The sequence below is a fragment of the Poecilia reticulata genome, linkage group LG14 (genome assembly GCF_000633615.1).
Source record: "Poecilia reticulata strain Guanapo linkage group LG14, Guppy_female_1.0+MT, whole genome shotgun sequence".
NCBI lineage: Eukaryota > Metazoa > Chordata > Actinopteri > Cyprinodontiformes > Poeciliidae > Poecilia > Poecilia reticulata.
Window position 1 is genome coordinate 13,763,517 of NC_024344.1, and position 14,039 is coordinate 13,777,555.

The 14,039-nt window shown below is 35.7% G+C and overlaps 1 protein-coding gene across 3 annotated transcripts; it reads right to left on the bottom strand.

Annotated features, from left to right (window-relative positions):
- Positions 1–192: 192 nt before the first annotated feature.
- On the bottom strand, positions 193–12,963 carry LOC103476158 (Fc receptor-like protein 5). Of its 3 annotated transcripts, XM_017308434.1 has the most exons (14): positions 12,797–12,963; positions 10,847–10,953; positions 9,933–10,042; positions 9,390–9,425; positions 7,934–8,188; positions 7,297–7,569; positions 5,027–5,335; positions 4,031–4,297; positions 2,822–3,070; positions 2,509–2,619; positions 1,945–2,007; positions 1,738–1,785; positions 1,564–1,638; positions 193–561 (listed from the first exon to the last, which is right to left on the bottom strand). In XM_017308434.1, the coding sequence occupies exons 3-13, from the start codon at positions 9,967–9,969 to the stop codon at positions 1,574–1,576; spliced, it is 1,713 nt and encodes a 570-aa protein (XP_017163923.1). In that variant the 5' UTR covers positions 9,970–10,042; positions 10,847–10,953; positions 12,797–12,963; the 3' UTR covers positions 193–561; positions 1,564–1,573. The 3 variants fall into 3 exon arrangements, with proteins under 3 accessions (XP_017163923.1, XP_008426518.2, XP_017163924.1); XM_008428296.2 differs by lacking the exons at positions 193–561; positions 10,847–10,953 and having other exon boundaries at positions 932–1,638; XM_017308435.1 differs by lacking the exons at positions 193–561; positions 7,297–7,569 and having other exon boundaries at positions 932–1,638.
- Positions 12,964–14,039: the final 1,076 nt, after the last annotated feature.

Sequence of the window (14,039 nt, forward strand, 5' to 3'; positions counted from 1 at the left end):
TATATATATAAATCTTTGTTGTTCCAAGCCTCATCTTATATGAATCACTGTTGTGACATCACAGCATAAAGTTATAGGTTCTTGGATAATAAAAATCATGGACTAATAGTGATATTGACAGTCCAACAGAATAAGGTCACTTTAAAAAAAAAAAAAAAAAGCTCATGTTTATTGTAACATCATCCTCTCAATTTTACATAAACTACAAAAACACAGCATTTGTTAGAGAACATGAGCTTTAATGAAAATGGTATGAATGAAACATACCAAACTCATGATTTAAATGAAGTTATCAATTTTATCCACGTCACATGTAGTACATTAAAACAACCACCAGATGTCACTATTTCGGAGTATCAAGCTCTTGGAAGCAAAAGGCCATTTTCAGAGCAACTGTCCCAAAGTGGTTCATTGCTTCAGGAAGCCTCAGTTTCACCATCGATACCAGAAACCATGGAGGAAACAAGCAGAGCAGAGACACATCTTGAGACTAGCAGCAACAAGTGAAGGATCTGCAGCTGCTTAAACTCTCAGCACCTTGATGAGGCTGATGGAAAACACCTGGGCAAGTGACAAACAAAGATCCTCTTATACAAGGATGACACACTTGAAAAAAACACAAACGCATCAGAATCCTAAAAAAAACACTACAACTAGAAAAAGGTGAATCTCATTGGGATTTTCTGATAGTCCATCAAAAAAGCAACAAACTGTTAGAAGGTGGAAAATAAAACACAACTTTCAAATTTTCTCACAAATGAAATTATTGCATTCATGTCAGGCTCCTTCACTATGATGATTATGCTCTATTGGAGATGACAGTGTAGAAATAGTCTTCACCATGGGGGGTCGCGACCTTTACGTACGAGATTTCTGATTAACTACTAGGCATTACTTTTTAAAAATCTTTTATTCAACATTACGTCTTTAAATACACATTAACATGAATCCAACATGTAAGAAAATGATGAAAAAAGAGGCATAAAATAATGAAAATCAGTCATAAATGTACACATTCAGTGGGCAGAAATCTGTACATTGTGGCAAAAGTTCAGCGTTTCTGGCAGATTTTTATTATTAGATAAAAATCTGTGGATTACTCGTCTGCATTGACTTTGTTCTGAATAAATAAAGTCAATCGGTAATCAGAATATTTTATAAATGCAACATGAAAACAAATAAAATAATTAAAGCAAAAATATATGAATTATAAAATGGTTAAACAAATACTAGGAGTGGGAGATACTGTAAATCTGTAAAACATAGCCATTTTATGGTTTTGGTAAAATAAACCATAAAAAATATACAAAAATATTTAATGTATTCAAACTTAATCATAGTCCGTCTACACATGACTAATCATTTCTGAAAAACATTTATTTCAGCATTGCTAACAGTATTTTTTGTAAAATGTTTGTTTTCTAAGTTCCAGACTTTTCAAAAATGTTCAGCAAATGAAATATGTAAGAAAATAAAAGATTTGAGAATGTTGTTGTGAGATTACCTAATGAAATAAATCCCATAATAAACTAATAATGTGAAGCTACATGTTATAGTTGTTACCCAAAGTTGCTCATGTTCCGATTTCTGAATAAACTGCATCTGCATCTGCATCTGTTGCTGCAGGACTTCGGTTTCCTGTAAATGAAGAGGCTGATTATTAATTCTTATATACACTGTGTGTCAAACATAAGACATATTAGCAAAAAGAAGAATAAAAGCAGACTACATCTTTACCTTTCTTCTTTTTCTGATAGTTGATGTTAGCATATGTTGGAGTTGAGTCTGAAACAGAAAACAGAGTAAAGATACAGTGATATCAGAGTTATCAGTTTCTGCTGTTGTCCAGTGTTAGTATGTATTTAGTCAGGACAGCCGATAATCTGACCTCAAATCAGCTGCAGCGTAAAGACATGAGGGCATATTTCACTACAAAGAACTCACAGTTTTCCCTGAAGTCTCTCAGTTCAATCTGGGAGTATGTAGCATCACTGGGTCCATCTGCTACTGAAACATATCAGGTTTATTGATTACTTAGCGATTCTCTATAATTAAATAGCATAGAAATAACATCTTAAGTCCATCCATTTCCTGTTGTTGTAGGAATATTCACTGAGTCATAGAGATGAACCAACAGAAAAGAAAACAACCAAAAGCTTTTTAAAATTTAAATATATAAAATAAATATAATAGAATTTTTTTTTTTACTTTTTCGTTTCATCTTTTTTTTTAGGTCACTTGTAAATGGAGGTTTTATTTTTATGTTGCATAGAGAAAACGTTCTGACGTCCGTCTAAAATATGACATATGCAGAAACACTGCCAATCATTTCTAATAGGAATAAAAAGAAAAACAAATGTAATGATGCGCAATAAATCAGAGAAAGACAAGTGTTTGCATTATTTATCTTAAGCCTGGATTTTGTGCTACAATATCATAGTTCATCTACAATAAAGGTTTTTAAGAATGAACAATCAGATCTACTATGAACAGAAAAAAATGTCTCACCGTTGTTCCGTCTGCAGCACAAGAACAAGAGCAGGAGGAAAATGAGAACGATTCTAACAACTGGTCCGATGATCAACAGCATAAGAAATAAAGAGCTGACAGGACTGGTTACTGAAAACAAGAAACATCAACAAGGAAGAAATATTTTGATCTGAAGATTGTGTGACATTTTCTGTTTGAAGAAAAAGAGACTTTATGCTAAAATACTGACAAACATCAGTAACACAAACATCCTCAGCGTTCATTTTGCTCTTCTTTAACATTTCAACAATTTTAATGAATAAAATGCATTAAACATTTTCCTCCTCCTCACCTCTAACAGACATCCAGCTCCTTGGTGAATCTTTTCCTGAATGTTGACATTTGTAGAAACCTTCATCCGACTTTGACACTGCAGAGATATTCAGCTCCTCTCTGCTGCCATCATGGATGAGTTTATCATTGTGATAGAAAAACACATTGGAGAGAAGATGATCTTTATCTCTGCATCTCAGAGTAACAGGATCTCCTTCAGTCACAGGATGAACAGGACTCAGCAGGATAATACCATCATAATAATCATCTGTAAAACAATCAGAGAATACTAAGTTCAGGAACATTTCTTCAAGCTGTGACAATAATTTAAAGTATAATGTCATTTTTGTAGACAGCAAAGTCTGTGATCCGATAACGTGATGAATTCTTCTAACAGTTGTCTTTATTTTTACAAGAAAAGGTCGTCCATATTCTTCTGACTTCTGATAAAGTAGTTTATCAGTGTGATCTTCTTCCACTTCATCTCCTCATATCGTCTAGTCCAGTGTTTCTCAACCCTGGTCCTCACCGCCCCCCCTGTCCTGCATGTTTTAGGTGTTTCCCTTCTGCCACACACCTGAATTGTATCTCTGGGTGATTAACAGGCTTCTGCAGTACTAGATTTTCATGCAATCATTTGAATCAGCTGTTCTGGAATAGAGGCACATCTAAAACATGCAGAGCAAGGGGACGGTGAGGACCAGGGTTGAGAAACACTGGTCTAGTCTTTGTTCTCATGTTGAGAACAAAGACTCAAGATGAGAGTCTTTGTCTATTGTTCTTCATGAAATGACTTAAAATGAAATGACTTAATATGAATAAAACCTCAATAAATCACCGTTTAAAGAAAATTTTTGAAAAACAATTTGGACAATAGAGAAAAAAAACAATCATAAAATCAAATGTTTCCTGGAATGATGTCTTCAGTCTTTAATATTAATCTGATTATTTGAGTTTACCTTTGTATAAATTGTACAGCAATCCACCAGATTGCGGTACAATTTAAATAATGGGTGACCAGTTTTACATTTTAATCTGAATGGATTTTAAATAGTGAGCAAAACAAAACAGACAAAAAAAACAATCTCATACAATAATGGAAGAAAAATGGCACAAAAATCCTACACAATAGATTATTTTGATTTAACTTCAGTCTATGCTACGATATTTGCAATATTTCATATATTTTCAATGTTTAAAAAAAAACAAATAATAAACCATATCTTACAGAGTACAGTGATGTTGATAGCATTGCTAAACTCTCCAGAATTTGACTCACACCAGAACACTCCACTACTAAAATAGAAAGGTTCAATGGTGCATGTAGATCCATTCATTCTCCCCCCATAGAAGCAGTCCAACAGGTGGCCTGCTTCTGTAAACCTCCTCACTCTCCACTCAGCAAAGTTTCCCTCACAGCTCAGAGACACAGATTCAGATCTGAAGTGTTGAACTCTGTCAGGATTCACTGAGAAAGAAGCTGCTGGACCAGGATCTGGAAACAACACAGGATTTCATCTGAGATCAGAAACATCTTTAAAATGTTTCATTACAAATGGTTTGTTTTTATAGTAATCAAAATTAGAGCAAACTTTTATTTCTGCTTTAGAACTTTCCCAATATTTCATCAAAGTACTAAATATTTACAAATATGTTGTACTTTAATGTATTTAAATGAAAGTACAAAGCAATAAACTCCCTCTGGTTTAAACATTTCTTTAAGATACAGTATTTAGATTGTTTTATTATTATTATTATTATTATTATTATTAGCAGTAGTAGTATTACTTTATTTCAAATTAAATAAATGACCAAACCAGAAATAATTACATTTTTTTACAAACTCATATTGGATTTTAACTGAATATTTAACTGCTTTTCCTGGCGAATGTTTTAATTCAGCTGTAAAACGATTGGCTGATTTTACCTTCAACCATCTGACTTTAACATTTACTTAACATTTATTGTGTGGATTTGTCACAAATCTTCACAAGTGAATTTGAACACATTTTATTCAAGTTACACATAAAACAAATACAAATATTACAGTCAGAATCCAGGGTCACTCATGCTTATTATCCTATATGATCCATTAGTTTATGTTTTTATTTCTAATGTCATGTTAATTTCCAACATCTTAAAAAATTTTAAATAAAAGACATATTGGATCAGGATAAAAACCTCAAGCTATTTTAATTGAGAGCAAAAACAGAAACAAACTGACCTGCAGACCAGACAAACTTTGGTTCACTGTAATGAGTGTAAAACTTTGGTCCTCCTCTTCCTGCTCTGCACACAAATCCTGCTGTGTGAGTCGGTCCATTAATGATGAAGGAGTTCTGCTCGGTACCATTAGTGCTGTTAGGCAGCAGCTCATAGGTGTAGGAGCTACTGGATGGATCAGGAACAGCTTTATACCAGAAGAACCTCCATCCTGCTGGTTGATGCTTCAAACCCTCACAGCTCAGAGTCACTGAGGCTCCAGGATTCAGCCATGATGGAGACACAGAGAGGACAGGCTGAGGGGGAGACGCTGATGGAGAGAGATTAGAAACTGGGTCAAACATTTGTCCTGAACATCTCTCATTATTTATTTTAATTCTTTTAAGGGTTATCATTCTATATCATGTATTTAAATTAAAGAACAAAAAAATAAGATTCCCTCTGGTTGAAATTTTTCTTTTAGATTCAGTATTTTACTTGATTTTTTATATTATTTTAAACTTAATCTAAATTCACATTGTATTCTTAAATTTTAAATTTCATTTCAACTTCGTAGTTGCACTGGTCGATATAAGCTGTTAACAATTTTTTACTTTAATCAAGGTTTCTCTGGACTTTCTGAAGGGCATCAATATCAACTATCAATGCACTATTAAAAGTATGCATGTACATGGTTGCAAATTTAATCCAGTTTTGCATTAAAAAAATTGTGTTTAATTTAGTTCCTGCAAAAAGGAAATTAAACTGAGTCAGACTGAGCTGAGGTCAGTGTGACTCACATATCACAGTCAGTCTGACAGAATCACTCCACATCTCAAAGTGACTTTTTCTCCTCTGTAGATCTGAGACCAGTTGGGCTGCAGAACCAAACTGACATGTAGTCTCCACTGCTGGACTCAGAGACAATGAAAGTCCAGTTTTTACTGTTTGTCCTGTGTATAACTGATCCATCTCTCTTCCATTCATATGTCCACTCAGTGGTTTCTCCTCCCTGGACCTCACATGTCAGAGTGATCGTTTTACCACTGAAGATATGAGGTCAGTTTGGTTGTCGAGTCACAACAACCTTGTTGATCAAGTGTGAGCACTAGAGGTGTGCCGATCAATCGGCCACCGATCAAAATCGGCCGATTTCCGTGAAAAAGTGTATGATCGGTGATCGCCGGTCACGGTCTTTTGTTGCCGATTACACAAACCGATCACCTGCATCTCATTTCTCAGCCTCCCTGTGCAGCTGGTCTCCTCTTTCCTTCACACTGTGCAAACGCGCAGCAACAAATCCTAAGCAATGTCGAACTATATTGCACTGAGTGAATGGGGAAGTTTGAAATTGAAGCACGTGGGGTGAAGCAGGTCAAAATGCATCAACACGACAAATCTAATACGACATAAAAACAATAAAAACAATGCCATACTTGACTGAGTTTGGCTACATCGAGGCTCRCTGCAGWAAAAAAGACATATGGAGGATCAGATAGCAGGTAAAGCAGCGCACAGCTACAAACACTCACCCGGTCAGACGGTCAGAAAGCTAAACAAATAACCCGCAAAATTATTTAAGTCTTCGAACTTGTGTAAAATAAATCCTCCATCATTTTACGTGTGTAAAATACATTTTACACACATATTAAAACGTTCGCTGTCCTAACATGAGACAGATAATCTCTAAAAAAATAATCGATCTCCTCCCTGCTCTGCATAATTMCTCCRCTCAGTCAGAAACAGYCACTCAGAACTAGCAGTAATCAGCTAGCCGCCATGCTATCAGGAAGTTTTCATTCAGTAACTCTGGATTGTTTATTGTAATGGAACCTGTATTTGCATTTGAATGTTAAGTTTTATTCTTTAATTTTTTGGCAATGTTGAGAGGTTTTATTATGATTCTTTGCATTATGTAGCCTCTTCAGACCCTTCATATGTTTTAAGTCTGTTATAGTATTACCGATAGCAGTACAATTTGCACAATGCCTGTTTTGTTTTTTTCTTGGAAAAAGTTATTAAAAACAAGTTTTTGTCTAAATTAAGGTGAATTCATGGTTCCTTTTTCCACATAATGTAACTGGTAGTGCTTTTGATTAAAAAAAATTAAAAAATTATGTGATTGATATCGGTGATCGGTCGTGATCGGCCCTTATGGGTGATTGGAATCGGAATTGACAGGAAAAAACCTGATCAGCACATCTCTAGTGAGCACTAACATAAAATCAGAGAGAGAAAAATAAAAAAGATTTCATAGATTTGCTTTCGGACACTTTTCAAGAAAGAACTCACAGGTTGTTTTAATGCTAACATTACTGCTTGGATTGCTGATGAAGCCAGGATTTCCTCTAACTCCTTGACACCTGTAGATTCCTCTTTGTGTCACAGTGATATCTCTGTTTTGTTCATTATTTGCTGTGATTTTAGCTTCAGGTGATTTTTTGGTCCGTCTGAACCATCTGTATTTCCATCCAGCAGAGGGCTCCACTGAGCAGCTCAGTGTCACACTGCCCCCTACTGGTATAGTTGTTGAATCTGCTGTCAATGTGGCCATGGGTTTTTCTGCTGTTGATGGAAACAAAAATAGGAACATCGTACAACAAAAGACTTGAAACCATGCTGTCGTGTTTCTGCCAGAACATAAATATATGTTCATAGTATAACTGGATATATTTATTTACTCAAAATATCAATCAACATTATTTTTACCTCATTAAGTTAATGAGCCAATTAAAAAATAAGTTTGTTTTATTGTTCACTAAAACTCCAGTGATTGGTTCTCAAGTAAATTTTTTTTATTAGTTTTATATATATATATATATATATATATAAAATCTGAAATAAAGTAGAGTAAAAATATGGATATATTTTGTCAAGGTTATCCTCTCTTGGTTCAGGTTAAAATGTGATTTAAAATATTTAGGCTTACCTGAGACAGTAACAGTATTACTGCACTTTGTTTCATCTGAGCTCCTCTTACGACCACAGCACTGATATTCACCACTATGAAGAAGAAATGTGAATGTGTTTTTTTTATCTGTCTTGATGGACAGATATGATCCATTATTCCTGTTCAGCTTGTATTCCCAGTCAGAGTTTTCTCCTTCATTCATGTCGCATCTAAAGGTAACAAACTCTCCAGAATAGAACGTCAACCAGTTGGGCTCAGTAGTCAGCGCAGCACCTACAACAGAACCAACATTTAGTTACCGTATTTTCCGCACTATAAGACGCACCGGATTATAAGGCGCACTGTCGGCTTTTGAAGAAATTGAAGGTTTTTAGGTGCACCTTATAGTGCGGAAAATTCGGTAATTTTTAAACTGATTTTTATCAGTTTAAAAATAACTGATAAAACACAAAAGAAAAATTATTAAAACACAGTATGACGTGAAATACAGGAATAAAGCCAAGTGGGGTCGTGCAGAGACCTTTTAAGGGGAGAGGGCTCAGATGAACAAGATCTCTGTACAACAACATAGCAACAGTAAATATTAATCAACAGTCAATATTAATCAAGAATTTAATATTTATTTGGATCATCCTATATTATTGTCATGTGGGGACAAAGCAAAGCAAATGTCGTCTTTGTTTCCCTGATAGTTATAATGTTGATGTTTCTGCTGCTGACCGAGCTGGAGGGATGAGCTGACCTGTAACTGTAGTTTTTTAAGCAGACCATAGGAGAAGGTCGCTGCTTATGAAATATGTTATGAAAGAAGAAAATGTGCTGCTATTTGACTAAATAAAACCTAATAATATCTGACTGTTTAACATTCATAGCAACTTGGCTGCAGACTGCTTTAAAGATCAGAAAAGCTCAGAGGAGTTAACTCTAGATACTTTTTCGATGTTAGCACCTCTGAGATCTAGAATTATAAAACTGAGATATGTCAAGGCAAAGAAAACTCAGTAGCTGCTGGCCTTCTTCACGGGCGAAGAGGGTTTATTTCCTGCTGTAACAGGAGAATTACAAAAATAAATAGAAACTGCTTGTCTAACTTCAACATCAGACCTACATTTTTATTCACAAACAGGTGGAAAAATATATTCTTGCCTATAATCTGATAGTTACAAGCTGCTGTTCTGCTCCCCTCCTCCTTATTTTGGGCCCAATGGAGGCAGAGGCACTGATGATCTGTTCAGCTTTATTATTAGACCAAGGGCTTCCAGACTCATTTATTTTACTAAATTGTTATTTTTAGCTTAATGCTATCGTTAGGGGGCACAAGCAGGTCTCCTGATGCACAGTTAAAAAATATGTAAAAAAAATAACACTCAAAAAGAGGCACTTGCACTCACTCCCCTGCCCCTCCACATCCCAGCCTGTGCAGAGGCTGTTGTTGAGGGAATAAATCTTTAAAATAAATATTAAGTGACGTTACCCTGAGCTTGTCCACAGCAGAAGAGCGAGGTCAGCACTGAAATAAAGGTTGAAACATTGTTAGCATTATAAACATTTCCATCCATCCATTTTCTTCCGCTATTATTATAAACATTTAAAAACATAAAATTAAACAGCAGAATTTTGTCCCACACTCACATTTAGCACCAACTTATACAAATTTATTATTTTGTTAAAATACATATTATTCACAATTGTTTTGCTTTGATTAAAACATTAAAGGTTGCAGCTATCGTTATCATAATTTTTTTTTCTGACTGATGAGTTTAAGTTGCACTTCAGAAACTTGACACTGACAACTAAATATTCTCAGATTTACATCATATTCAACCAAATTCACTTGAATGTTACCAATTTATTGGATTATTTATAATGATCAGATGGTCAAATACTTGGAGCATAAAGAAAACAATGACAGCAGGTAAAAAAAACCACAAGAGACATTTCTAAAGCTCATTTTTTTTGTACAAAACATTATTTTCCTTGATTTGCATTATTGAAACACAGGAAATGATTTACTTACACAATAAGCCCAGCAAAGAATCCAAGGTTTTCTCCATCTTGGCTTCCAGGCAGTTTTTCTGCTTCGGTCAAACGTTTCTTCAGTGAAGTGACACGATGCAAAAGCAGCGTCTGTAGATAAAGAGAAGAGCAGGAAACAGAGTCTATTTTAGACCGAGATCATAATATTTTAATTTACTAACACTGACATCACTGTGAAGTTTGTTTCTGCTTTTCCTGTCCACTTATGAGAAGTTGGGTTAAAATAAGTCAAGTCTACAATAAGCTCAATGTGACGTTGTGCCCAAACTAACAAGACGGCATTTGAAAGGAAATTTCTGTTTTCAAATGTTTGTTGTTTTTGTAGATATTCAAGTGAAAATGATGCAAAATTAAATGCAATAACAGATTCAAAAGTAGTATTTAGATAAAGCCTTTTTGTGTGAAAACAGGATTTGGTTTAAAGTGCGTCACAACCAAGTGGTTGGTTATTTTTTTTACCGTTCCTCTTTATGTCTGAAAACAAGTGACAGAATTGTTTTCAGACTGATCTGTTATCTGGAGGCAGATAACAGATCAGAAAAACAAGCATGTGAAGTAGTTCTAAATTTCAAATCGTCTAAAAAGCAGCTAAAAAATGTTTGTTTGTTTGAAAAGCATTATTTCTATATTTTTGATTCAGTAGTTTTCAGGTTTTGACACACAGGCAAAAATAACATTGGTTCTGAAATGTTACCATGTAAATAATGAATGTGAGAATCCCTTATTTTTTTTATTATAGAGTGATTGAGTCACTATGAGAAGTGCTACGGTTTATTAGAGCAAACTACATGTTGATTGATTCTCATTGGTCCATTATCCTGGTGTTTCTGCCGTGGTTGGTGGACGCTTGCGGTCCGACAAAAATAAAAAAATAAAGAGTTAACCTAAACTTACCTTTAGCCTGTCTACAGCAGACAAGTGTGTTTGACTCTCTAGATCAGGGGTCCCCAAACTACGGCCCGCGGGCCGGATCCGGCCCGCCCCACATTTGGTCCGGCCCCCTGAACAATACCAGAGAGAATTCAGATATTTTTTTCATATACCGTATTTTTCCGGTTTATATGTGGATTTTTCTTCAACAACCAGGGGGCTCTTTAGCAGGAAGTGTGTCCTGTAAACTGTGGGTGTTTTGTTTTGCATGGTGCATTGCTGCCATCTGTTGGACTTTTAGGGAACTGCTTGACTTTTATGTTATTTAATCAGTGCGTTTGTTTGCTAGCGGTAGAGCAGATGAACACACGTGTTTGATATGAACGCCGCATTCCAGGTCGAGTTCTTCGAAGCAATGCCTGTAAGTAGCAGCTTATACTTCAAAACGAGCCTTTATGTTAACATATGATAAAAGAAGTAACTTGTTTATTGAATTAGTTTTGGAAATACCTGCGGGTGATTTGATTATTGCTAACTAGCAGGCTGCTAATATTTCTCAGGTCGTTACATAGCATTGCAGCTCATAGCATTCTGAGGTAGCTGTTGTATCAGTTGTATTTATAATGTATGCATCTGAATGTAAAACACTTCTGTAAGCTGCTCTGAGCTCATCCTGAGTTGTTTGTGTTTTGATAGTTTCACTCCATTCTACATGGAAATAAAGGAAGAACTAATTAATCYTGACTCGTGTGAAAGGAGTTTGGCTGATGGTTAGTTTTGGTACAAGACACCATAGCGAGACCATTACAAAGTGAATCACTGGAAGTCAAAATTGGAAATCAAAGAAGAATGCGCCCATTAAAACGGAATTAGGTTTTAATAGGGAATTAAAATTTGAGAATGTTGTTGATCAGTTAAATAGCATTGAGGGGAAATATTATTTAACAGTTTTTTTAATAATACTGGGATCATTATGAGAATTTGAGGTATAGATATTAGGATCCAGTAGATGGCAGTATTGCAGCAATAATGGATGCAAGCTGCTGTTGAAATCTAAAGAAGAAGAACAAAGCGCCCATTTTCATTTAGCACATGCTAGTAGCAACACGAAGGATCAGCACTTTTACTGTTACAGTTACCGTTCGGAAACTACCGTAATCAGTTCAGTTAAATCTAAACTTGGCAACTTTTCTTTTTCAACGTAATAAATTATTCAATTGACCTGTTATGACTCAAATTTTGGGTGTCCGCCCCCCTCTGCTGCTGCTGCATCGCTGTGGAAAACCTGGAGCGGCAGATATATCTGCGGCTTATATGTGCATGTTTACTGGTTTTAAAAAAACCTTTGGGGTTGTGGTCTATAGTCCGGTGTGGCTCATAGTTAGGAAAATACGGATTATAATCCTTCCTGGATTTTTTTCTGTGAAGAACCCAGAGAGGGTTATTTGGTTATTATTTATTCCATTAATAGTGTTATTATTTATTTCCTGACTTTTGTTCTGTGAAGAACCCAGAGAGTTCTATTTGATTGTGCTTTCTGAAAAACAATAAATTTTTACCTTTACGAACTCCTGCAATCGTCACACTTTTTCTGTTACAAACTGACTCCGGCCCTCCACCAGAGAAGGGAAAAGTTATGTGGCCCTCACAGGAAAAAGTTTGGGGACCACTGCTCTAGATGATAAAAAAAACAGGCTCACTTGTGACGTAAAAGAAAAAAACCAAAAAACCAAACTAAAAACAGGCAAAAAAACATTGTCAAATGTCATGAAAAATTGTCAACTCTAGTAAAAACTGTCAAAACAAAGAGACATGTGGCCTAATGGGAGTTCATATGCCTCAGTGAACATTTTTTAAGTCTAGTTGTACGTCAGTTACAAATAAATGAAAAAACTGGAGGGCTATAATTTTCTATTAGCAGCTCCACACATCTTTTTAATAAACATTACACTACCTAGAGACATGAAAATGTACCTTTATTTGGGCTTTTTCTATTCTTTCTTTTCTCTGTACGTGAAGGACACCTCCTTTTTTGTGCCGTTATTTTTGCTAACTTATCTTCCACAGGAACTTTGGAGGTTTGGATGCTCATGGCTTCGTGGCTGTTCTTCATTTTATGGCACTTTTAAAAAACTGAAAGTGTGCATTACCGCCACCATCTGGCCCGGAACACCTCACCAGAGAGGCGTCCAGGAGGCATCCTGACCAGATGCCCGAGCCACCTCAACTGGCTCCTCTTGACGTGGAGGAGCAGTGGCTCTACTCTGAGTCCCTCCCGGATGACCGAGCTTCTCACCTTATCTCTAAGGGAGAACCCAGCCACCCTGCGGAGGAAACCCATTTCGGCCGCTTGTACCCGTGATCTCGTTCTTTCGGTCATGACCCAAAGCTCATGACCATAGATGAGGGTGGAAACGTAGATCGACCGGTAAATCGAGAGCTTTGCTTTTTGGCTCAGCTCTCTCTTCACCACGACGGAAGCGGGCGTTGTACCGGTCTATTTCACGAGTTAAATAAACTCATGAGTTTATTTAAAATGTTCTTTGCTACCACCTGGTGGAAATTAGAAGGAACTGCAACTGAGTTACTGTTTAAAAAGCCTCATTGTCATGCTAATGAGCTGCAAGACATTCATCCAGGAATTTAAAGACGTAAAACAAACCACAGTGTAATTTACTTTTAAATTTCAGGATTTTTTTTTTTTTTTTCATTTTGGTTTATTTCGAGTCTTGGAGATTTGCACTGATCTCCAACATCAAGTTGCTCTGGTGCTCTGAAAGACCGAAGTTGTCATGGAAATTACTGGCAAAATCTAACTACTCGTATTTATTATTATTGGATGTCTAACAATTTTGAAATACTTAGCTTCTCTGTCTTCATGTTTTGGTCTCTTTATAGCGTTTTGAGCTTCACTAAAATTCACAATGGAGCACTTAACAAAATATTTAGTAATGTGTTTAAACCTAGGGGGCTGGGATTTTATTTGTATATGATAATAAATAATAAAGACATTAAAATACTTATTAGCATTTCAAAATGCTCCAGAGGTTTTATTCTCATATCACCAGCACAAAAGAAACAATAAAAGCTCCAAATATCCGATATCTCTATTCAAACTGTGTTAGCATTGTTTTTACTGCATGCATAAGATAAGCGGAAAATCTACAAATGCTGCTGTGTGAATAAGAATGATGACAGCAATTTTCATATTTCATAT